General features: G+C 50.7%; 7 protein-coding genes across 7 annotated transcripts; 4 read left to right on the top strand and 3 right to left on the bottom strand.

Moving 5' to 3' along the window:
* Positions 1–107: 107 nt before the first annotated feature.
* CI109_103170 (uncharacterized protein) lies at positions 108–3,960 on the bottom strand (the record flags this gene model as incomplete). The annotated part of the gene is made up of 12 exons (XM_032001557.1): positions 108–821; positions 879–1,019; positions 1,075–1,161; positions 1,224–1,279; positions 1,330–1,411; positions 1,462–1,771; positions 1,825–1,916; positions 1,973–2,112; positions 2,161–2,328; positions 2,391–3,183; positions 3,242–3,684; positions 3,744–3,960. The coding sequence occupies 12 exons, from the start codon at positions 3,958–3,960 to the stop codon at positions 108–110; spliced, it is 3,243 nt and encodes a 1,080-aa protein (XP_031864447.1).
* Positions 3,961–4,446: 486 nt separating this feature from the next.
* CI109_103169 (uncharacterized protein) lies at positions 4,447–8,819 on the top strand (the record flags this gene model as incomplete). Its single annotated transcript, XM_032001556.1, has 22 exons — positions 4,447–4,614; positions 4,669–4,699; positions 4,762–4,798; positions 4,856–4,959; positions 5,011–5,067; positions 5,122–5,272; positions 5,328–5,419; positions 5,471–5,508; positions 5,569–6,181; positions 6,234–6,348; positions 6,398–6,614; positions 6,683–6,829; positions 6,882–6,943; positions 6,993–7,091; positions 7,147–7,296; positions 7,353–7,579; positions 7,641–7,738; positions 7,792–7,866; positions 7,922–8,149; positions 8,198–8,263; positions 8,325–8,489; positions 8,559–8,819. 22 exons carry the CDS (start codon positions 4,447–4,449, stop codon positions 8,817–8,819), a joined length of 3,201 nt encoding a protein of 1,066 aa, XP_031864446.1.
* A 684-nt stretch (positions 8,820–9,503) lies between these two features.
* On the top strand, positions 9,504–10,822 carry CI109_103168 (mitochondrial 37S ribosomal protein uS2m; the record flags this gene model as incomplete). The annotated part of the gene is made up of 5 exons (XM_032001555.1): positions 9,504–9,564; positions 9,648–9,809; positions 9,902–10,292; positions 10,440–10,620; positions 10,691–10,822. The coding sequence occupies 5 exons, from the start codon at positions 9,504–9,506 to the stop codon at positions 10,820–10,822; spliced, it is 927 nt and encodes a 308-aa protein (XP_031864445.1).
* A 322-nt stretch (positions 10,823–11,144) lies between these two features.
* On the bottom strand, positions 11,145–12,719 carry CI109_103167 (uncharacterized protein; the record flags this gene model as incomplete). Its single annotated transcript, XM_032001554.1, has 2 exons — positions 11,145–12,574; positions 12,695–12,719. The coding sequence occupies 2 exons, from the start codon at positions 12,717–12,719 to the stop codon at positions 11,145–11,147; spliced, it is 1,455 nt and encodes a 484-aa protein (XP_031864444.1).
* Positions 12,720–14,267: 1,548 nt separating this feature from the next.
* CI109_103166 (uncharacterized protein) lies at positions 14,268–18,402 on the top strand (the record flags this gene model as incomplete). Its single annotated transcript, XM_032001553.1, has 6 exons — positions 14,268–14,345; positions 14,412–14,505; positions 14,568–14,982; positions 15,038–15,063; positions 15,116–15,301; positions 15,359–18,402. 6 exons carry the CDS (start codon positions 14,268–14,270, stop codon positions 18,400–18,402), a joined length of 3,843 nt encoding a protein of 1,280 aa, XP_031864443.1.
* A 224-nt stretch (positions 18,403–18,626) lies between these two features.
* On the bottom strand, positions 18,627–19,699 carry CI109_103165 (uncharacterized protein; the record flags this gene model as incomplete). Its single annotated transcript, XM_032001552.1, has 3 exons — positions 18,627–18,715; positions 18,785–19,598; positions 19,667–19,699. 3 exons carry the CDS (start codon positions 19,697–19,699, stop codon positions 18,627–18,629), a joined length of 936 nt encoding a protein of 311 aa, XP_031864442.1.
* Positions 19,700–20,088: 389 nt separating this feature from the next.
* CI109_103164 (uncharacterized protein) lies at positions 20,089–21,902 on the top strand (the record flags this gene model as incomplete). Its single annotated transcript, XM_032001551.1, has 3 exons — positions 20,089–20,608; positions 20,665–20,877; positions 20,938–21,902. The coding sequence occupies 3 exons, from the start codon at positions 20,089–20,091 to the stop codon at positions 21,900–21,902; spliced, it is 1,698 nt and encodes a 565-aa protein (XP_031864441.1).
* Positions 21,903–22,302: the final 400 nt, after the last annotated feature.

Here is a 22,302-nt window from a genome sequence, read left to right as displayed (position 1 = left end):
TCAAGCTCGGGTTCGAAGGTCCCCAAAGCCGTAGATATGATGCGACAGACATTGCATCACAGCAATACAACTGAGTACAGTACTACAAAGCGACATCGAAATCGCTCCTACACGTCCATATCCACATCGCTATCCACCTCCAAAGCCTCTCTCAACCTCTCCCTTCGCTCCTGCTCCTTCTTCTCCTGCTCAGCGGATTTCGGCGCACTACTTCTCAGACTCCTTCTTGTCCCTTCTACAACAGGTTTCGGGACCGCTTTGGTACGTGCGTTTGTTGCTCTCGCTCTAGCGCGTGTTGGTTTCTCGATTATTTTCACCTCCTCTTCATCAGTGAGAGTCGATCCGTCGTCTGATATCTCGGTCACCTCGACTTTGACTTTGCTATTTCGAGACGATGTACGTCGAATGGGACGGACAGGCGTAGGCGTGGTTGTAGAATTGCCGTTCACGCGCAGTGTGATCTTTGTCTTTCGACTTGCAGGAGGCGCTTCGATCATTTGAACGTCGTTGTCGGCGCTGTGCGATGGTTCAACAGTTGGCGCTTCGACCGACTCGATGGCCACATCGTGCTCCTCTTTCACTTTCTCGAGCGGTGCTGTCACCACTGACGCCGGTTCTAACGCTGCAGGAGACGGTTTCCTTTCGTCTTCCTCCTCATCGCTTGTACTCAAAGACCGCTCGCGCATCTGCTCCGCCCATGCTGCTGTACTTTGCTTGTGCGCAGCAGCAAGCACTGACGCAGCAGACTTCTTTGCACCAGCAGCACCTGCCTGGGCGGTCGTTTCAGGATCAGCAAGCGGATTCAGTGATTGCTCATGAAGCTGTGCAAAGATCATCAGTACGATACTCCGCACAACGACTCCGGGTGCAGAACATACCTCTTCGCCTGTGCCATACTCTGCTTGGAGCCTTAATCTCACTCTCAACCCGTTGATAAGCTTAGCCCATCGCTTCAATGCCTTCTCTTCTCGCTTGATCTTCTCCTTTTCTTCCGCCGCTGCCGCAGATTCTTCGTACGCCTGGAAGCCATAATTGTCAGCATGATTGCCTTCCGGGATCTCAGAAAGAGCTCACATCCATGACCATTTGCTCATTTTCTATTGCAACGACGATACCAGAAATGACAGGGATCGCTCGCTGTTTTTTGAACTCAAAGCCAGTCTGGACGATGTGACGTCAGCTTTGTAGTCATCTCAACGGCGATCCTTAAGCTCGTCACTCACACAAGCTTCTGCATAACTGATGCCTAGACCCTTGGCTACCTTCGATATGCCCTTGTCTGAAATTCCATCAGCTTGCAGACCCTAATTCGAAGGAGTTTTGACATACATGGGAGATGAACGGCCCCAGCTGGCAACATTGTCGGCGCATATAGATCGATATTGCCAAACGAATTTTGCGGTATCTTCCCCTGTTGTCCTTGGTCAACGCCGAGGTACGACGCTTAAAGGGATCACTTACATCTTTGATTGGTGGTGGTCGATATAACTCGGTCTGATATTCTGCATACAGGCCTTGCTGGATCGCCTCTCCACCTTCTTGCACCGCCAACTCCTGCGCACGACGCTTTTGCAAGGTCACAGCACGCTGTTTCACCCATTTCATCGGTTCTTGGCGATCCTTTACTCGTCGTCCCACTCGCATCCAGCCCTCTGCGGTTTTGCAGGACAGTACGTTGATACGGCGGTAGACGGGCTCGCCACGGAATCGACCAACTTCACGTCGAGGTTGAATTACCTCTTCTCGTTTGAGATGCCGCTCAAGGACATAGCTACACAGTGGTCAGCATCATGACTTCGATAGGTGAATGTGGTTTGGACTTACACAGGATGATCCTTGAATCCACTCATGTGCATCGGCATGCCCTCAGAGACTTGACTTGTTTCCAGCTCGGCGTCCTCTAATTCATCTCGATTCTGTAGATGCACGATTCCTGTCAGCTCAGTCTCTAACACTCGCGCTTCTCACTCACCAAACGATATGGTCTTTGCAAAAATTCCATTATTGTGTCCCACCAATCCGGCTCATCCTTACGTGCTGGAACACGCAACTTCACGGTCTTAGCGCCAAAGCTTTTGGTATATCGCAGTGTGACATCCCGAGCGTAGCCATCTATTCCACGGTCAACACTTTCCCGAGGGTTATACACGTCTTGCTCACCTTCCTCATACGCGACAACATAGAGCATCCTGACTGGTCCACTATCACTGGTAGGTTCGAAATGGTTCTTCTTCCTGATCGTACCACGGACAGGGTCGACTGGTATCCATCTCTGATCGGATCTGCTGAATATTTCAGCCCAGAAAACAGGAGGTTGGTCCGTGAGATCTGTACATAGAACAAGTGTTAGCTCGCTCCCTGTGTCAAATATGCGTCGTCAGTCATCTCACCTTGCTTCGCCTTCTCCTTGGGCTTCGAAGCTGTGCCAACTTTCTGAGGCGGTGGCTTCACTTTCCGTAGCCTATACAAATCGGCCGGATCTTGCAACCTCCTCGGTCCTGCAGCTCGCACAAAGTTCTTTGTCTTCTTCGCACTGCCATCGTTCCCTTCAGAATCCACGCCTGGGATCGGTACCTCCTCTAGTTCTTCTTCGTCCTCATCCTCGTCATCAGAAGCCGGTCCATTGCCCTGCCGACTCGCGACAGTTCGTCCTCCACGACCTGCTCCAGGTTTCTTCTTCTGCACCACCTTTTCCGCTCGCCAAGGTACAGCTTGTAGCGATACCACCAATCTCGCTCCTAATCCGCATGCTCGCGCTAGCGCGACAAACAACTGAGCAGAGACGTCCCGCGATCCTTCTTGCTGGAGTGCCTTCTTCATGAGACTGTTGACGGATCGCAATTTCTCGCCATTCGAACCTTGTTCCAACTTCTCCAAGTATTCCTCTTCGTCGTCTTTCGCTTTCCCCTTCCCCTTTCCCTGAGAAGCGAACGAACTGGCTAAGAAGTCAGCTCGTGTGAGACGGGGAAGCTGATCGACGATCTCTTGTACTTCGTCCCATGGTCGCGTTCGGAGTCCGATGGCAGGATCTGAGATGTCGAAGAATGATTGGGACCACCATGACACTAGAGCTTGAAGTGCGTCGAAGAACAGACGAGACCGTTGTGCCCGGTCTGGGAATCGTGAGGGAGGGATATTAAAAGCCGACTGTAGGGGATGGGGAAGTAGGGATAGTAGACGAGCCTGATGTAAAACGTCAAGTGAAAGTCGATACACAAGCGATGGATGCAGATGTACCCACCTTGAGCAGGTTGTTGTTACACCAGCGATTCCGTATCCGAGCGCTCGCTAACAGAGCAACGACGTGCATCTTATGCGCTTCCAGCCTGATCGCCCTGTCTTTCGAAGTGATCGGCTTCTTCCTCAATGCCAATGCTATTCGCTTGGCCTTCTCCTCCGCTGTCTCGCCGCCAATCTCAAGGTGGATAACACCATCTTCCTCTTCCAATTCCTCTCCACTCTCTTCATCTCCATGTCCTTCAAAGTCGTCGTCCACGCTTGGTGCGGTGGTGACGGATCCGGGCGTGGTGCCGTGAGTGAGATTGGTACCTGGAGTGGTCGGTGTTCCAGGATATGGAGATGAAGGGCCTGCCGAGCCTGGGATGGGAACCTCTTCGAACTCGTCTTCTTCGTCATCCGACACTTCTAAGGCCGGCTTTGAAGAACCGGTAGCGGATAAAGGTGCTTGAGGAGACAGCAAAACGTAAGCACGCATGTCCGGAAGAGCATTAGTGATCGCTCACCTCTGACCTTGCCCTTCTCGGCACTGGAAGTTACTTCGGCTCGAAAGGCAGGAGGTACGGCGCGCTTCACTCCATTCCTCACTCCACCGGTTCCAGCCGGTGGTCTACCAGATCCACTAGGCCGAGTTCTTTTCGGTGTAACGACAGGTGCAGGCGGTTGCACGAGTGTTGGAGGTTTCCGGATCACCTTTGTGCTTTTCGGTCTGGAAGCGCTCATTATAGGAATATACGTGTGGTGGAATACAATTGTCAACAGTCAACAAGAAAGTCTATCAATCCGTTACAGTGCGTCATTTTGACTTGTTGTGAGCTGTATATATTACGGTGGCGATCGAGGAACCGGCGGTTGACTCATCTTGACGGAGACGCGGACATGGAGATACATCTCCGTCATCGATAGTGATTTCAAGTTACTCGAGGACCATCCATACATGATGATGATGATAATGATGATATGGGTCAGAGACAAGATGAAACAGTCAACGACGACAACAAAAGAACGCATCAAGTCCTTTCATAACTAAAACAGGCTGAATCGATCGCCTGGCATCGCATGGCCCTCTCTCGTCTGACGGGTCGTTATATAAACCGACTCTTTCCCTCCGTATCACCACAACCACTTTCCAGATTACCTTTACAACGATTACACTTGCAATCGCATATACATCGACTACTACCTTTACCCAGCTTACATACTTTCAGAATGGCCTCTACAGCTCCTGCTCCTACTCCTGTACCCGCTGCTGCTGATCACGGGAACTTCAAGCTCTTGAAATCGTTCCCCATCAAGTACGCACCCATCACCGTCTCGAAGTGGAGGAGCGAGAAGACCGGCTTGACTGTTGTTCTAGGAAGTCACCAGGCACCCATCGTGAGGCAGGAACCTCCGAATCAATCATAGACATTACTGACACACCATTTATAGACCAATGGCTACTTTGCTGTCGCAACCGAAAGTAAGCATCGATTATGTTGCCTCTTCTTGAGACGACTGTGCTAATTCAGCATACTCGCCCAGTCTTCGACGACACGGGTCGACCCCACACTCTTGAACAGTAAGATCAAACTCGTCGTACGACCACGACCAGGTACTGACAGATACACGGCTGCAGTCTCATCTTCCTTGGCTCGAAGTCATACCCTTACAAGGGTGTCCTTGACCAACTCGCCATTCGTGCTGGTAGTAGCGGCACCAACGCATGGACGTCCAATGACCGTGAGTAATTTTCAAGTGGCATAGGATCTCAGCTGATTACAAACGCTGCAGATACCGCGTACACTATCTCCACAGCTGGCAGCGCGGGTTTCTTGAAGATGCTCCCTGGTGAGCATTATCGCATATAAGGCACATGACTTACAGCTGATGGTATCGATGTAGTCTATGTCGACCACATCCTTCATCCGACGATTACCGAAGCCGGCTTCGTGACTGAAGTCTACAACATCAATGGATCTGGCGAAGATGCCGGTGTCGTCTACAGTGAAATGCAAGCTCGCGAGAACACGGCTGGTGATCTCATGGCTCTCGAGTAAGTGTAGGAACGCCTGTCTTTGAAGCTGTGCTGATCAGTTCCCTTTCATCAGTGCACAAAGGACTCTGTACCCTCCCGAATCGGCCTACCGAAGTGAGACCGGTGGTCTTATGCACAAATTGAGGGTGTTGACAGCGCAGCAGAGTGAGCACGTTTGGCTTGAAAGTTGACGGAACAAACTTAACCTGCTCACAGTTCGCGATTACCATGCCAAATACTATCAGCCATACAACGTGAGCTCCGGCATGGCATTTACAGCATTTCGTGTATTCCCACTGACATATACTTTACAGCTTTGCCTGGTCATTGACGGAGCTGTTTCAATCCCTGAGCTGTTCGATGTCCTGAACAACCAGGTGGATCCATTGATCTTAGAACAACAGAAAGCTTCTTCCCAAATCACTCCTCCAGCTGACTGGAAACGCCCATTCGTTGAGACCCCGACTGCACAACCCTTTACGGTTCCTGAATCCATCACCAAAGTGGTCGAGTTCATGGAAGAAGACGAGTCTGTGGGTGAAGTCATAATCAACTACTTTGGTGCGGCGCCTACGGATTACAAGACCAACACCGCTCTTAGCATTTTGGGAACATACTTGAAGCATTCTGCAACGTCTCCTCTTGCCAAAGAATTTATTGAAATTCCCAAGCCGTACTGCACGTCGATCCGCATGTACAATTTTGACAGAGTGAACAAAAACGAGCTTCAGATCGAGATCTCGGACGTTCCATCGAAGCACTTGGAGGAGATGCCGAATTTGATAATAAAGAAGTTGGAAAAGATCGTGAAAGAAGAAGGTATCGATATGGAACGGATGGGAAGGGTGTTGAGACGAGACAAGCGGCAATTGCTCGACTACGTGGAGAGTCAAGCGACTGATGTACTGTCAGATGCAGCCATTGCCGGTAAGTTAACGAGAATGACTGAAGCCGAGGTTTGCTGACAACACAACTACAGACTTCTTGTACGGCGACCAGAACGGCGCCGATCTTCCCCCGGCTTTCAACGACCTTGCAGATTACGCCGCTTTGGAGGCTTGGAAGGCAGAAGATTGGATCTCCCTACTCATCAAGTGATCTATCCTCCCGCGATTCAAATTGTCGTCGCTAACGTAACCTTAGGTACTATGTCTCTGCCCCTTCTGTGACCATCATCGGCAAACCGTCTGCAGCACTTTCCGCCAAGATCGAAAAGGCGGAGAAGGACCGTGTTGCGCAACGCAAGGCCGAGCTCGGAGAGGAGAAGTTGAAGGAGTTGGAGAAGAAGCTAGAGGACGCTCAGGCGGAGAGCAACATCCCCCCTCCTGAGGACATGATCTCGACCTTCCCCATCACGGACGTGAGTTACAATGCTCGAGAAAAGGCTTCGTCGCAGCGCTAACTCAAAAAACCTTGTTTCTATAACAGCCTGCAAGTTTGACCTGGGTCCCGGTGGAGACAGCCATCAACAATGTCGCAGGCGAAAAGGTCAGGAGTGATCAAGGTGCAGTTCAACAGCATGTTGACGCCGATGGTGTCGAGCTTCCTTACCAAGTCCACTTCTCTCACGTCAAGGTAGGCGAAGTTGCTTCCGTCAATTCTCATTTGACTGACCAATGTTGTGCAGTCAAACTTCATCGAAGTCACTGTGATCATGGACACTATCAACCTTCCGACCCATCTCAGGCCGTAAGTGCGCCATGGAGGGATGGTGGTCTTTCTGACGATTAATCCGCAGCTACCTTACTATCCTTCAAAACGCATTGTTCAGTCTTGGTGTCAAGAGGGCGGACGGAACCGAGCTTTCGCACGAGGAGGTGGTCAATCAGCTGAATGAGTAGGTATCTTAGCCGACACAGATGAAAGCAGACAGCTGACATGCGGAAATATAGCCTGACCGTGTCACAAGATACCCACTTTGAATTCAGAGGAGTCTTTGCCGAGATAGTCTGTGTGAGCTTGAAAGTGCAGAAAACCCAGTATGAGGAAGCCGTATCGTGGCTCAGAGACCTCTTGACTGGTGCTATCTTCTCCAAAGAGAGGTAAGATTTTCCTCCGATACTCTTGACCTGAACCTATCTGACGATTACTATAACAGGTTGTCGGTCATCGTTGCCAAACTCGCTCAAGAATTGCCTACCGAGAAACGAGACGGGAACAGCATTGCCGCCAGCTGGGCCACCCAACTGGCATACGATTCCGCCAAGTCATCGTCACAATCTTGCGATTTGCTTAACAGGATCGAGTTCATTCCTGCCACCGCTGAGTTGCTTGAAAAGGAGCCTGAAACTGTGATCAAACACCTGGAGGAGCTACGCAGTCACCGTAAGTCGCAATACATAACAACAGGGGCAATGGTATTGATGCACTTCTTCCGCTTGAATAGTCCTCGAACCGAGCACTTTGCGAGTCTCTGTCATGGGTGACATCATGAGCTTGGAAAAGCCCAGATCGTCCTTTGCCAAGTCTTTCTTGCCTATCGAAGTAAGTGTCGTGGAAGTCACCGCGATCAAAAGTTGACATCATTCGCGTCTTAGAAGGCGAAGCCTCTTGCATCTCTTTCAACTTCTCGCGAAACTCTGACTCCTCTTGGTCACAACCCCTCGAAGAAGGTGGGTCTAACCTGGTATACTGTTGAACGATTCTGACAGTGAAAAAATGTTTTAGTGCATTGTTGTACCCATGCCTGCTATCGAGGGTTCGTACTCGTGTCACTTTGCCAAGGGTCCAGCGGGCTTCAACCATCCCGACTTGCCTGCTGTTCGATTGGCTGCGGCTGTTTTGAACGCTCTCGAAAGTTACTTGTGGAAGTCAATCCGTGGCTCTGGGCTGGCTTATGGCGCTCATATTGTGGTCTACCCCGAAGCAGGACTGGTTGGATTCAGCGTGTACCGGGTGAGCAAAAGCCATGGCAAGTGTAGAACGCGATGCTGATAGATGCAGAGCCCCAACGCCATGTTGGCCTTCGAAGCTGCCGGGAAGATCATGAAGGGTTTGGTTGACGGAAGCGTGAGTGGCATCGAACGAATGGCTCTCAAACACGGACTAAAGCGATTGTTCTGTCTTGCAGACGGAAATGACACAGGACATCGTGGACGGTGCCAGGTCATCTATGACCTATGGTTTTGCGAAGAAGTCTGAAACGGTCCTCGCCGCTGCTGGAACTGCTTACCTGAATGAGGTGTTGAAGGGTGTCGGTAAGGACTATGAGCAAGAGGAATTGAAGAAACTTCCGGTACGTCTCAAATGGTATTCTGTCGATCTCGTGAACTCTCTGCTGAAGCCTCTTGTCTACTATAAACAGTCAATCACCATCCCAGAGATCCGAGACATCATTGCGAAATACTTTTCGCCGATCTTCGACTCTGAAACAGCTATAGGCGCTGTGGCGGTCTCCACCAGCAAAGCGGCCGAAGTCGAAGAAGGCTGCAAGAAGCTTGGCTTTGAGGTCGAGATCAAGGAGGTGCCAGTCCTGAAGGGTGACGATGAGAGCGAGCTTGGGAGTGACGAGGAGATGAGGAGTGGAGATGACAGCGAAGGAGAAAGTGGCAGTGATTCCAAGTAGAGATGGAAGATTGGGGGCAACGCGCAACGACGAAGCGAGTACCTGCAGTATCTGTATGCATATATGATTGATGTGTATCCAATTCTGCGGTTGTCGGAGACCGAAGTCATCAGAAGGAGCGCTCTCCTCCTAGAGTCTTCTATACGTGCAGAAGCGAAAACCGCGTACTGTTTCTCCCACCAAAGCGTCAGATTGCAAAAGGCGCGGTTTTACAAAATGTTATGGGAATGCGCGACTCTGTAAATCTATTAACTGCGCTCTATCACAAGCGTGACTTCGTTCCAGGTTCCGAAGGTGGCTGTAAGCTGGACACGGGCTGAGATAGTAGTCTGTCTCTCGAAATCATTTCTTGTGAGGTGCAGCTGCATCAAATCAAGGTGGATTACGAAACCGCGTGCTGTTCCCACCAAGCAGCAGAAGTGAAAACAGTATGCGATTTTGGAAGTGTTGCTGTCATAGACGTCCACGTGCCGAATGAGCCTGATAAATATGGCTAAATCGACATTTTCCGAAATACGTTAACGGTCTCATTCGTTGCACTCGCACTCGCTCTCAATGAAAAGTCAACTTTGAGCAGCTGAGTAGCTAATTGAAGTCGATATTCATCCATCTGTTCATCAGTATCGTCACCTGTGATCGGATTCACCTAAGCGCGAAAAAAGCTCATAGAATAAACAGATCAAAATGAAGGGCTCTGCAGGATCAGCTTTGAGGGTGCTCAAATCATCTGGCACATCTCGACCTGGTGAGTTATCTCAAAACGGGGTCGTGATGCACAGTTGTATGCAATGGAAGCTTACAATGCACACTGTCCCTCTCTTCTCACAGTCTGTCGACACTTCGCCACTTCCGCACCTATCGCTCAGACCCAGGCGGAGAGCTCTGCCCGACCTGGTAAAGGTGAAGCGTACCCTGGAGAATCGGCACAGGAAGCTTGGAAGAGGAATTTGAACGAAGCGAGGGAATGGAGAAGACGTCGAGAGGGTCAACGTGAGTACAAGGTCTTCTTGTGCTAAATAGAGGTCAAAACGATGCGATATCCCTCGGTCACTAATGCCTGCATCATGTGCTTCACTCGTTAGGCTCAACACTTCCCCTTTTCATCCCTCCCACATCTACCCCTCCACCTAGAGGTCGACCTACCCCGACTCCTACCGAAGCGACACTCTCCACCCTCCTCGCCTCAGGTGCTGCGTTAGGACATGCCCACACTCTCACTTCACCAGCTTACGTTCCCTATATCTACGGTAAACGTGCCGGCCTCTCCATTATCGATCTCGACCAATCCCTCCCGATTCTCAGACGCACGGCAGCGCTTGTGAGAGATGTTGTGAAAGCGGACGGCGTAGTGTTGATCGTCGGAACAAGGGAGGGACATCAGAAGATGATCAGGAGGGCGAAGGAGAGGTTGGAAGACAACGGATTCGCGGTTGGGGAATGGATGCCAGGTGTTTTGACCAATTCAGAGACTTTGTGAGTGGTTTCAACTCGATAGAATGGCGGCCGCACACGCTTTTCGACCAACACCACTGAGCAGAACTACTTCGTCAACTGGATGACATGGAACGAGACATATTTGGAGCAGTAGTACATCATACTGATACTATATGACTGTTTTAGCTTCGGCATCGAACCCATGCTCAACAAATCGTTTAAACCCGACCTCGTCATCTTCCTTAACCCATCCGAGAACACCGCCGCTATCAGAGAATGTACCGCTCGACATATCCCTACCATCGGTGTGGTCGACACCGACACGGATCCCAGGATCGTGACCTACCCTATCCCAGCCAACATGGAGGTGAGTGTCGGGTCATGATTGAAGTAGAAGTGATGTATGGCTGACCAGTTGTCTTGTTCCCCATTGTCAGAGCATGCGAACCGCGGAATTGATCGTCGGAACCCTCAGTATCGCAGGCCAAGAAGGTCGACGATTGAGACTGAAAGAGGCCGAAAGGAAAGCGGTCGAGTCTAGAGCACGAGGTCGACGAGACAGGAGATGAGTCGATGTGAGAGCATTATAGAATGTTATGCATGATTATAGGAGAATAATGTATTAGGTATTATAAGTTATCTACTGATTTACCAAGGTCTATATTATTTAGTGAGTCTATTCGAAGGAAGCAAGCCATATTATAAAGCGATTAGGGTTGATACTGTGTTATTATACTGTCTTTTTTTGTCGTTTTCCGTTTCCGTCAATTGATCCTGTTCTTCCAGAGGGTCAGCATCTGCGTCGTCTGAATCTTTCTTTTCTTCGATTAAATTATTTGTCGTACCCGTATCTGATTTTGAGTGCTTCGGTGTGTCTGATGTTATCGGAATTCACTCCCTCTTGGTAAAAGCCTCGAGCGTTGCGTCCCCCTTCCCATCGATGATATTCTGCAGGACAAGCAAAACAATGGCCTCGACCTGCTTCATCTCCTCCTCGATCACCACCGTGCCTTCTCTCCATAATAAAGCGAGTCTCATCCCCCCATCATGGCCGACCGCGTTGACCGCCATAGGTGGACCGAATGGCGATGAAGTCTGAGACCAGATCAAATCTGTTGCTCTGGGTGGAAGCTTCCCAACCCCAACATTGGAAACGCTGATTGACTCGTCCCACGATTCACCGTCCTTGTTGGAGTCGAGGAAGAATTCCTCCCACTTTGTTGGTCGATGAGGGTCCGGTTCTGCGGCAGTGACCAATCCATCAGGTACAAAGGCCAACATACCGATGGCCATGCGCTCATGGCTTCGCAGATTCGGTTTGCTGAGACTGTCGGCCATTTGCTTTGCGATATTCCAGAAATCTTCCTTGGGACCGAGTGTCAATGTGGTCTTGTTTTGACTGACATAGTTACCGGTACAATAAGGGTGACCCAAAGAAGCGTCACGTTCCGATCGAGGCGTCGCAGCGACATACGTGAATGGCGAAACGGTGTACCGGTAGACTGACCAGACCGCTGTTGCGAAAGCCGTTTGAAGAACAGGTTGCAACGTTTTAACACCTTTCGCCTTGATAGCGATCTTCAAAGAAGAAACAAAGTCGGGAGCAAGGGATATGATGGATGTATTTGGGATCGCATCCTTGCGCGAACCTCGATATACTTTGCCAGGCCAGACGTTGATGTCGGTGTGGAAGTAGCTCTGAATGAACGCTGGAAGTTTGGGTAGAATAAGCTTCTCCCAAACAATAGGCAAGAAGTATGATATCGAAGGTTTGATGTTAACCTTGTCTTCGAGTTTGGGAACGTTTTCGCGCTTTTCGAAAGGCAAGTTCGAGATGTCATTGGCCAAGAGCGCGCCGGTAAGAGCTAATAGTCCACGACCATCCGAGACGATGTGATCGATGATGACAGCGATATACCCGGTGGAAGTTTCAGCTTTGGTGGGATGAACGAATCTCGTGACGGTCCACAATGGATGAGTCCCGACGTCGTATTCGTCCTTGACCATTTTTTTCTTCTGTGCGATGAGAAGCTCTGTGACCTGTGCTTTCTCATCTCCCTCGATTGGTTCGTAAGTGTCTTCTTGGAGGATTTCGCTAGGAGACCAGATTTGGTCTCTCAAGGTGATTCGAGGCGTCGTCGTACGAGCATCGTCGACACGACTGCTTAGAGTTGGAAAATGCTCTTGTAGCTCAATGATGCGTTTCTCTAGGAAAGCAGTAGTCGGAAGAGCTGACCCCGATGGATAGGTGACGATCATGCAGACATTCGGAGGATAACCTGCCAAACGTCGAGATAAGGCGAATCGCTCGAGAAGAGACACTGCAGTGTCGTGTCAGTCCTCGACCATGTAGCCGTTGTTAAACGAGCAGCGAAGCGCACTATCGACACATAATAGACTGTGGATAGGCCAGGTGATGTGGATGGTGGAGGTGGACTTACGTGGTCTGCTTTGTGCGTCAGTCATCGTATCAAAGTGCGGCAAAAGCAAGGACAGTCAAAAGATGATATAAGAGACTCTTATGAGGGTAGAGAGCTGGTATGATATGCATAATGCGATGATACGGAGACGTATGCTCTTATATACTTATCGCAAAGATTGCCTGTACTTATTCAGCAAGCGCCGAGACGACGCGGGGGTGTCCGACCCCTGACTGAGTGTCCGTTCGATCCCCGTGTCCGAACCATTTTACTAATACGGCCACAACGGATGTCCATGTAACCTACAACTACACTCCGAAGCAGTACAGATAGGTGTCTGGACACTCGCGCGATCACATCATATACTCCTGTTTTTTGCCATTGTCCGGAAAGTGCGGCGGTGACGAAGGACTTGGCATCCATCCTATCTCATCATCCTGGCCAATCTAATTATACGCACCGTCTACGTGCTCGATGCTTTCTTTGTCGTGATTATGAGTGATATTGATTGATTTGACAAACTTGTACAGCAGCTCAATCAGGCTTATACAAGTTGCAATCTGGTGAACGATCACAGCTATTCGCACCTCCAAGCATATATCGGGCCGATTGAAGCGAAGCTTACGTTAAGTTGAGGGGGGAGGGGGGAGTTGTCGGAAGCAGGAGCCTGTTTGCTCGAGTAGAGAGGCAGTGGCTGCCGCGGACGGAAAGCATACTCGAGTATCGTGTATCGCTTTGCGTCGATCCCGACGTAGACTAGCTGGAGCGCGAGAGAAGACGACCCCGTATAAACTTATGCATCATACTCCTGCGAGCCAAGGAAGAGAGAGAGGGTGTGCGGGCGGGCGGATGATGGAATCGCAGAGCACCTGGAAGACAGGCACAGGGTGGTTACCCTCATTATTATTAGTACCTCTCATGTTGAAAATCGACCGTCAGGTAGATAGGTAGAGAGATAGATGTCTTGGATAACCCTTGGTCTTGACGTAACAAGCATAGCAGTAATACAACTATACTGCTGCTACTCATACCACTCACTAGCTTGATCTCAACAACACTCCCTCTTGCATAGTGCTAGCGACACTGCAAACACCTTATGCTTCGTTGACAATCAATCTGCCGATGCTCGGATCTTCAATCATCTTCTAATCAACCAACACACAACTTCATCTTGTCCCCTTTCATTCCGGGTTCATCTCGCCAACAACAACAACAACAATAATAACAACTTTGCATATACCAAATCTCTAACGACAAGCGAGACGTCCATAATTACGAGACTGCTTAGGTGAGTACCGTGAGCTTTGAGCGCACACACGTCTGATGGGTGGAAGCGCGACAGATGTCCATGCGGTTCGGATCTCATGATGCACTTGGGCTGATATGATAAGTTGTTCACAACAGCACGCATTGCGAACCGATCCCCACATCGCTCAGACGTCTTCATCCCATCCGCCTTCTATCGCACTTCGTCAAAACCCCACCTCTTATTTGGGGCCTCACATTCCGAAGCATCTCTTCTATCCCATTCCGCGGTCTCCGTCCATACGCGAAGGATCAGCATATTTGAACGACGTAGAGTTACATATGCAATATGGCAGCGGCTGGGCGAGGAGGAGGCCAAGCTAGCGGAGGCTATAACAACAATTGGGCGAACAACAAGCAAGCGCAGGTGAGCTTCAACTCTTCAATTTATTTCAGATGTACAAAGCTGATTGATTCGATACCGCCAATTCAGCTCACCAATGCCTACCAAGAGTTGGCGAAAGAGCTAGGGACAGAAAAGTTGAAGGTTGTCGGAGGGTACACACTGGGCAAAGTTATCGGTGAAGGTGAGTCGATCCAATTGTACACTTCACAAACGCGGCGCTCTGATACTGGACGGATTGCACAGGTACATATGGATCAGTCCATATTGCTACACATCGTCTGACCGGCACCCGCTGTGCGATCAAGAAGATCCCTAAATCTTTTACAGCACATCTCACACGCGAAATCCACCACCATCGCCGATTACATCATCCTCACATCGTACATCTACACGAGATCTTGGCGACAGAGACACATGTTTGGCTGGTCACGGAGCTATGTAGTGGAGGGGAACTGTTCGACTATCTCGTAGAACGAGGTCGGATGTTGGAGGGAGAGGCTAGGAAGCTATTTGGAGAATTGACGATCGCAGTTGGCTGGATGCATCGACGTGGAGTTGTCCATCGAGATCTCAAGTTGGAGAATGTGTTGTTGGACGGAGAGCTGAGGATCAAACTAGGGGATTTGGGCTTTGCGAGAGAATGGCAAAGAGGAAGACTGTGAGCTGATGCGATGAACTGAGTGTATGATGTTTGCAGGCTGACTTGAGCGAAGAATGGACACGTTTTGTGGAACTACTGGTGGGTCGGTCGATACTCGGCTGGGAGGTCATGCTGACTGTGAACATGACAGGTTACGCAAGTCCGGAAATGCTGGCTGGTCGAAAGTATCTCGGAGTAGAGACCGACATATGGTCCCTCGGCATCATCCTCTACATTCTTCTTTGCGGTGGCTTGCCTTTCGATGATGATGACGAGAGAGTGATGAAGGATCTGATAGCCAAGGGGGAGTACGAGGAGCCTGAATGGCTGAGCGAAGGTGAGTTTCGGCGACTCCACAAGGCACTGCTTACGCCCACTAACGCTATCGTCGCAGAGGCGCGATCTCTGATTCGAGGCATGCTGCACCAAGATCCCACGCAACGGCTGGGCATTGAAGCGATCCTCACTCATCCGTGGTTCAAGATGACCATCATCGACAAGCTTCACGCCCCACATGATGGCCACCATTCTCTCCCAGCTTCACCGCTTCCCAAAAGTCCCACAGGCGGTGAACCTTTCTTTTCCGAGCCGTATTACAAGGACCCCTCCAGCTCCTCCCGTCTTCTCACTCCTCACGTAGCGGGCCCTTCACCTTTGTCCAAGATGGTGCCGCAGCCAGAGTCTGAACCATCCGAAACTTCCGTGGACAATGTCGACAGCGAGCACAGCAAGACGGGCAGTGGAACAACGACTCCTCCGACAACGGTCGAGGGAAGCGATGTGTCTGACACAGTGACCCGAAACAACAGTGCCGAGTTCAGTGCAACGGAGAAGGCGCTCGAGTTGTCGCATCAAAACAGCAGTCAGTCCACTATTAGGCGATTGGGCACCGAGTCACCTGGATCCGCTTCCGGGTCATTCGTAAAGAACAAGGTTGCAATGAGGACGACGCTCGAAGGGCAGGTAGAGGAGGAGGAAGATGATGATGGCGACGAAGGAAGGGACACACATGCAAGCTTGCCGAATATCGATGATCACTCTCTTCACCTTCCCGTCGGCTCGCACCATCGCACACCATCCAGAACGAAACGCCGCTCGGTATCATCGACTCTGTCTTTGGAGAGACGACATTCGCATCATAGCACCTCCGGTCAATGGCAGACCTATCACCCCGAGGACTACCTTGCCAAACTGAATGAAGAGCACCCGCCTCACTTCTCGACGCCATCGGAGAAGTATCTCTTGAATCAGCTCAACGATATGGGTATGGACATCGGGCAACTCAAACATTCGGTAGAAAACGACGCATGCGATGCGAGTGCTGGTATGTGGTGGATTCTGCGAGCAAAACAAGCAGAGAGAGGGGAAACGGATGATGTGATTGCTGCTCGACAGGCTTCGGCAGCCAAGAAAAGAGAGAAGATGGCCGCGTATGCTAGGGAGGAGAGACGGAAGGCACGGGAAGCAGATAAAGCGAAAGGAGGGCCAGAGGGTTCGGCGGATACGCCGGCTGGAGGGGTTTCTTTCAAGGAGGAGACAACCTCTATTCCGGTCACGCCCAGCTTCACCGTTATGGATCTCGGCCTACCGATCCCAGGACCAAGTCGACCAGCAGCTGAATCGCCAGAGGTACTGTCCTCTGTTGGGACATCGCCAACCATCGAGAGACTTGCTTTTAGTCCACCTTCAACCATCGAACTGAACCCTTTCCCGGGATCAGGAACCACCGATGTTGCGCGAGTACCGCCTGCGACACCACCCAGAGAAGGACGGCCTGAAACCATCTCACCGCTTGATGAATCGCCGGCGCGGAAAACTCGATCACCATCTATTACCATGTTGCAGCGAGCGACATCTGCTTGGGTCGGAGGGAGCAAGAAACCGGAAACAGACCTGGACAATTCAACCAGTCAGAAGGATGAGAAGAGAAGTGGCTCGCCGACGAAATTACACAAGGCACCACCGAAGGCAAAAATCATGCCGAGAAGTGATAGCGAGAACGGGCTTCTGAGTACCTTGACAGCTCGAGCTTCACCAGCAGCCTCGACTTCTGGTACTACGTTATCAGCCGACCATTCTCCTAAGCGCAACAACACGTTACCACTTCACCAATCGCCATCAGGCTCTGGGGCGACACTGCAAGTTGGCGCGCACGTGATACCTGCCGAACAGTTGTTTGCCGAACCGAGCAGATCAAAAGGATCGAAGAGGGATAGTCTGTGGACGACCTTCCGACATTTGTTCAACGAAGAGAAACGTCGTCGAAAGCGAGAGCACTCTGGATCCCCTCTTGCTGCTGAGATCAAGGTGACACCGGCAGTGGTGCTTACCCGAGGTGCCAATAGTCGAGCACCCCATATTCATCGGACAACCGTGGCCCCTGGTTCCAGGAGGACTTCGCTCGATGGACGTCCGCCAATGTATTCGCGTCGATCTAGCAGCATTAACTCGAGGCGATCTTCGTTTAACAGTCTGCACAAGCAAGAACTTGCTGATGTGGTAGGAAACCTGGGCAGACGGACAAGTCAACGAAGTCACGGGAGTCAAACGCCAACGTCTGATCGGGAATACGTCGATTACCCCTCCCGACCGGGGTCCTCACATTCCATGCAACATGGCAATAGTCGACGATCGTCAATGTCTGTACGGTCGCCCACGTTGGGTTCCGACATATCTGGCCGATTCAAGGGTTCCGCGCCCGCTTCCCCATTACACAATTACCGTCGTCGACCTCCAGGGGGAAGCGATTCGACGAGAGTACGGCATATCAAGGTCATACCTGAGACCGCTGTTCTGCGACCGACTTCTGCTGCGTCGAGTGTCAGGTCCAATGCTTCTAGTCGGGCGTCGTCCGCTGAAGGACGAAGAGATAGCGAATACGATAGTGCTCGCGATGACTCGGCTTCATCACTTCGATCGCAGAAACGGCGGAATCGAAATGGGAGTCAGAATTCCTTGGCGCAGCAGATCCATCGGACTCGATCACCCCTCGCCGGTCCTTCGGGTTCTCATCCTTCACGAAAACCACCCATCAGAGATGTTTTCCAATCGAAGGGGAAGAACAAGGATGACGAGTGGGTTTCGGAAGAAGAAGAGGATCAATTTGCTGGAGGTCTAGGACAGCTGGGAGGTGGCGGTGGTACCACCGCAGCGAAGATGTGGTTGAACGGAAGTCGAGCGTCAACCTTCCCAAGTGCTAATGCCAGTGCAAAGCTGGCGACCCCCGTAGCCAGACGACGCGGCGAGAGAGAACGGGGAAGAAGAGGCAGCAGGGAGGATGAGAGGGAGGAGGAGAGAGATCCGAAAGGCAAAGGCAGAGAATTGCAAGGGTTAGGAGTCGGGACGGAAGGGATGAGTAGTAGAGTCAGAAGAGGGCTACCAAGTGGAAGATCAGCAGCACCTAATATCATAGAAGAGGAAGAGGAAGAGGAGGAATGATTGGGGAACGGATTTGTACCGGGGTACAGAGGGTGGGAGATGATCGACACGCTAGCAACTTCTGATATATCGTAGCACTTCAGATGCACCCATACACGCGTGATCAGACAATGTCTAACCAGCGATACGCGCACAATCGCAGCAAAGGGTTGGACGTGAGAAACAAAGATGCATTATCGTGATAGTGGTACAACATTTGATTGTGATATGATGAATGAGGTTGCTTATCTATTCTTGCGCTTGGACAACTTGACGACTTTGATAGGCTCGCTCTTACTCAACTTCATGATTGATTGAAGAGGCGGCATGACCTCTGATGACGAAGAACAAGCAATCAATCAGCACTGATTCGTTTCTCGCAAAACATCTAAGCCGAACTCACTCTTTTCGTAAACGAAATAGTTGACAATCTCCTTTGAACCCTTCTTCATTGCAGTTTCTACCATATTCGTTCCAATCTCTATCCTATCACCCAATTTGACCTTTTTGACCTTTTTCGACATTTTGTTCTCCCCTTTGACAACACCACTTGCACCTTCGTTTGAGGCGTGTGCGGTCGATAGACAGTCTGTCGGATCTCTTTCGACGAGTAATCTGACCATCTTGATATCTTTATTCGAGATTGCAATTTCCACAGCTAGACAATCTTTCATCGCTGGATCAGCACCTTTATGTAGTAGGTACGACGCAAGATCGTAGTTCGAGGTGAAAGCCGCTCGACAGAGAGGATAACCTTTGTGCGAGTTGGGAGATGGGGAGTATTGGTCGAAGAGATAATGGATGAGTGGGTGAACAGGAGAGGAAGGAGAGGAAGATGAGGGTCGGAATAAACGACGAGGGAGTTCCCGACATGTCAATTCGGGTGCAGTAGGTTGTGATACGGGCAAAGGAAGTGATATAGACCGTGTACGATGTCGATGTCGTCGTCGCTTGTCGTCGTCGTGTGTGGATTGTATCGGAGGTATATAGCCTCGCCGTCGATCCCATATCCGCTGAATATCCTTCGCAACTTCGATAGTACACACGGGATGTCGTAATGCTCGCACTAGAATCTCGTTCGGACCATAGTCGGAGTACAAAGCCAAGAGGTATGTCGCGACGTATGAAGGAGAAGGGTGGTGAAGGATGGAGTGAATGTATGTCGATGTAAGGGGAAGGAAAGGGTTGAGCGCGAGGAGGTGGATTTGTTGTAATAGCTGGGAGAGTTCGAAGTCAGCCGTTGACAACCGGACACACGCCGTGAATGAAATGTGACATTACTCACCTCCACAGGAAGATCAGTCAGAGTTGATCGCATATCGATTGTTGTGCAGGAAGTGCCCAACTCGTTCTAGTCACTAAACGATAGAGCCGTTTCAGAAGGCCATCGCGAATGGCATTTAGATGGGAAAACAAGGGGATCTAGGACCCTCTCGCTTGGCTGCCGTGTTCGCCAGGTCGGGAGAATCAAAGAGCTGTGGAACAGATGTGATGTCCGTAAAGGAGAAAGGTGATGGTCAGAGATGTGCTCTTGCCGCTGAAATCTCGTACACAGCGACGAAGAAACAAATCACGTGACTCGGTCGTGAAAGTCAACTGGACGCTGCCTCACATCGACTTGCTCCGACAATCATCTTCCTCGAAATCTCACTATTGGTTAGTTGACTCTTCACCCTCTCGATCCCAACCCCTTTCACTCCAACTAAGATGAGATCTTCCGTCAGTAAGGCTGCCATCAGCCGACAGCTGACTTCATCGTCTACCCGTCCCATCGCCTCGCGATCTCCTGCTCTTCTCGTTGCCTCTCACTCATCTCGCTTCGTTGCCTCCTCCTCTCCCCTTGTCACCCCTTCACACCTGCAATCGCGGACTTTCTTCTCCATCTTCAAGAAGACGGCTCCAACACCTGCCGCAGACCCAGCACCTATCTTGACGCAAGATGACTTGTTTCACCCCCTCTCGCAATCACCTTTCCCGGCTTTACGCGAGAAAGCAGATCGAATAAAATCCGTCTCATTATGTCCTACCTCGTTCGAGAAACATCACGAGCGTGTCAGACCGGCTTTCGATTGTCCGGATTGCGGATGGCCGACACACAAGAGCCAAGAGAGATGGGAGGAAGGGAAAGAGGAACACAAAGAGTATTGTGGCAGACTGAGAGAAGTTAACGAGGATGAACACGATCTGAGAAGTGGTAGAAGGATGAGCGAGTTCGAGAACATGCCTGGTGAGTTTAGCGGGACAAGGAAGTGCTTGACTATGTATTGATGATCTATTGCACAGAGGAACAACCATACGAGTCCGCTGTCAACTTTGCATCTTGGGATACCCTCTTCTTCACTCGAAACTTTATCTCGATCGATTCTGATCGTTCCGTCCGACATGTCTCCAAAATCCTCACCTACCCCATGACCATTGCCGGTATCCTGCACCAGAACGGTCCCTTCACCTCTGGAAATGGTAGAATAACAAGACAAGGTCGAAGAAGTATGGCTGGTGAGTTGTCGAAAGTCTGCCGCTGCAGTGAATAGCGACTGATCGGATGGCGCCCTTCAGCCGTTCACTCTGTGTTACATCTCCCTCCCGGTGCCACCGTCGATACCGCTCCCGACAAGCCTCAACCTCCTTTCCGACTCTTCCTTCTCGGCGCTCGAGCTGAATCAACGCTTCCTCCCCATCTTTGGGCTCAGCTTTGTTGGCTCTTCCCAAGGACCAACTTCAACATTTACTTCATCGGTCCCGAGGTTGGCTTACCGCTTGTCAACGCTGCTGATCGTGCCAAGAAGGAGTACGCATTCACAGAGGACGGTGGCTGGGGAGTGCCTAGCTACAGTCATTATTACAACCAAAGATTGTCGTTGACATCGATCCGAGCGCCTTACGAGGAGATTCACGAGCAATTCGGTCCCTTCGACCCTTATACTGATGTCTTCTTCGCCTTCTCTCCTGGTTTCGGATTCCCTCACCAACCTCTTCTCGAGAAGATCACCAAGGGCGGCAAGGGTCAAGTCTTGTTCGATCGTGCGGAGGAGGTCAACAAGTCAGAGACCGGTTCTACAGCTGAAGACGCTGCCGGATCATACTCTCCTGCCGAGGTGGACAGTGGAAACTCGCGAGATGTTCCCTACGCTCCACCCGAGACCCTGGTCCAAGCGCAAACAACCTGGAGACGTCCTCTCCAGCAGATTCTCGAGACCAAGTGCCCCTTCTTCTTCACTGCTTTCTCTCCTCTCGATCTCCAGCGAGATGTCTCCGCGTTATTCGGTACCAACCCACCATCAGCGTCCTCGCCTGGATCACCGGTGCGAGAGTTCCCTGACTATGTCAGCTTGCCAACCGGACCTATCGAGCCTATCGAGGGTGTCACGGATGAATTTGAGCTGGTGTTGACTCCCGGTGTCAATCCATTCGGCAGTTTGAAATGGGAGATTGCAGAGTGGGATGTCCGAGTTGGTGTCAAGACGAACTGGGGAACGTGGGGTATCAGAGGCAAGAAGTACGATGTGGTCGAAGGTCAATAAGGTTATCATCATTATCATCATATATATATATGCTTGCATGCAGACCACTCATGGGATTTGTTCATACCATGCAGGAAAAACCGTTCCATTGATATCAGCGGGATGGGGGATGCCGATATAAGGTGTAAATGAACAGTAACAATCTCAGGGGCGTCGTAGTCGTCTATCGATTTGGTGTTGCTTGGTTTAGTCTTGGCGCAGAATTCTTTGTGACTTCACCCCTGTCATACCGTTGACCGACTCTGACTTTGTATTCCAACATCCTCCTCCTCTTCTTCTTTTCTTGTCTACACCAGTCTTGGCATATCTTCGATCCCTTTGCTCTGCTAATCGTGTCTTTGTCTCACATCTCATCGCCGTTCTAAATATTCCCACCGCATCTGTAAGCCAAGCCAGTCAG

The sequence above is a fragment of the Kwoniella shandongensis genome, chromosome 5, assembly GCF_008629635.2.
Source record: "Kwoniella shandongensis chromosome 5, complete sequence".
Classification (NCBI taxonomy): Eukaryota; Fungi; Basidiomycota; class Tremellomycetes; order Tremellales; family Cryptococcaceae; genus Kwoniella; species Kwoniella shandongensis.
Note: the sequence above shows the minus strand (reverse complement) of the source record. Positions and strands in the feature narration are given on the sequence as shown.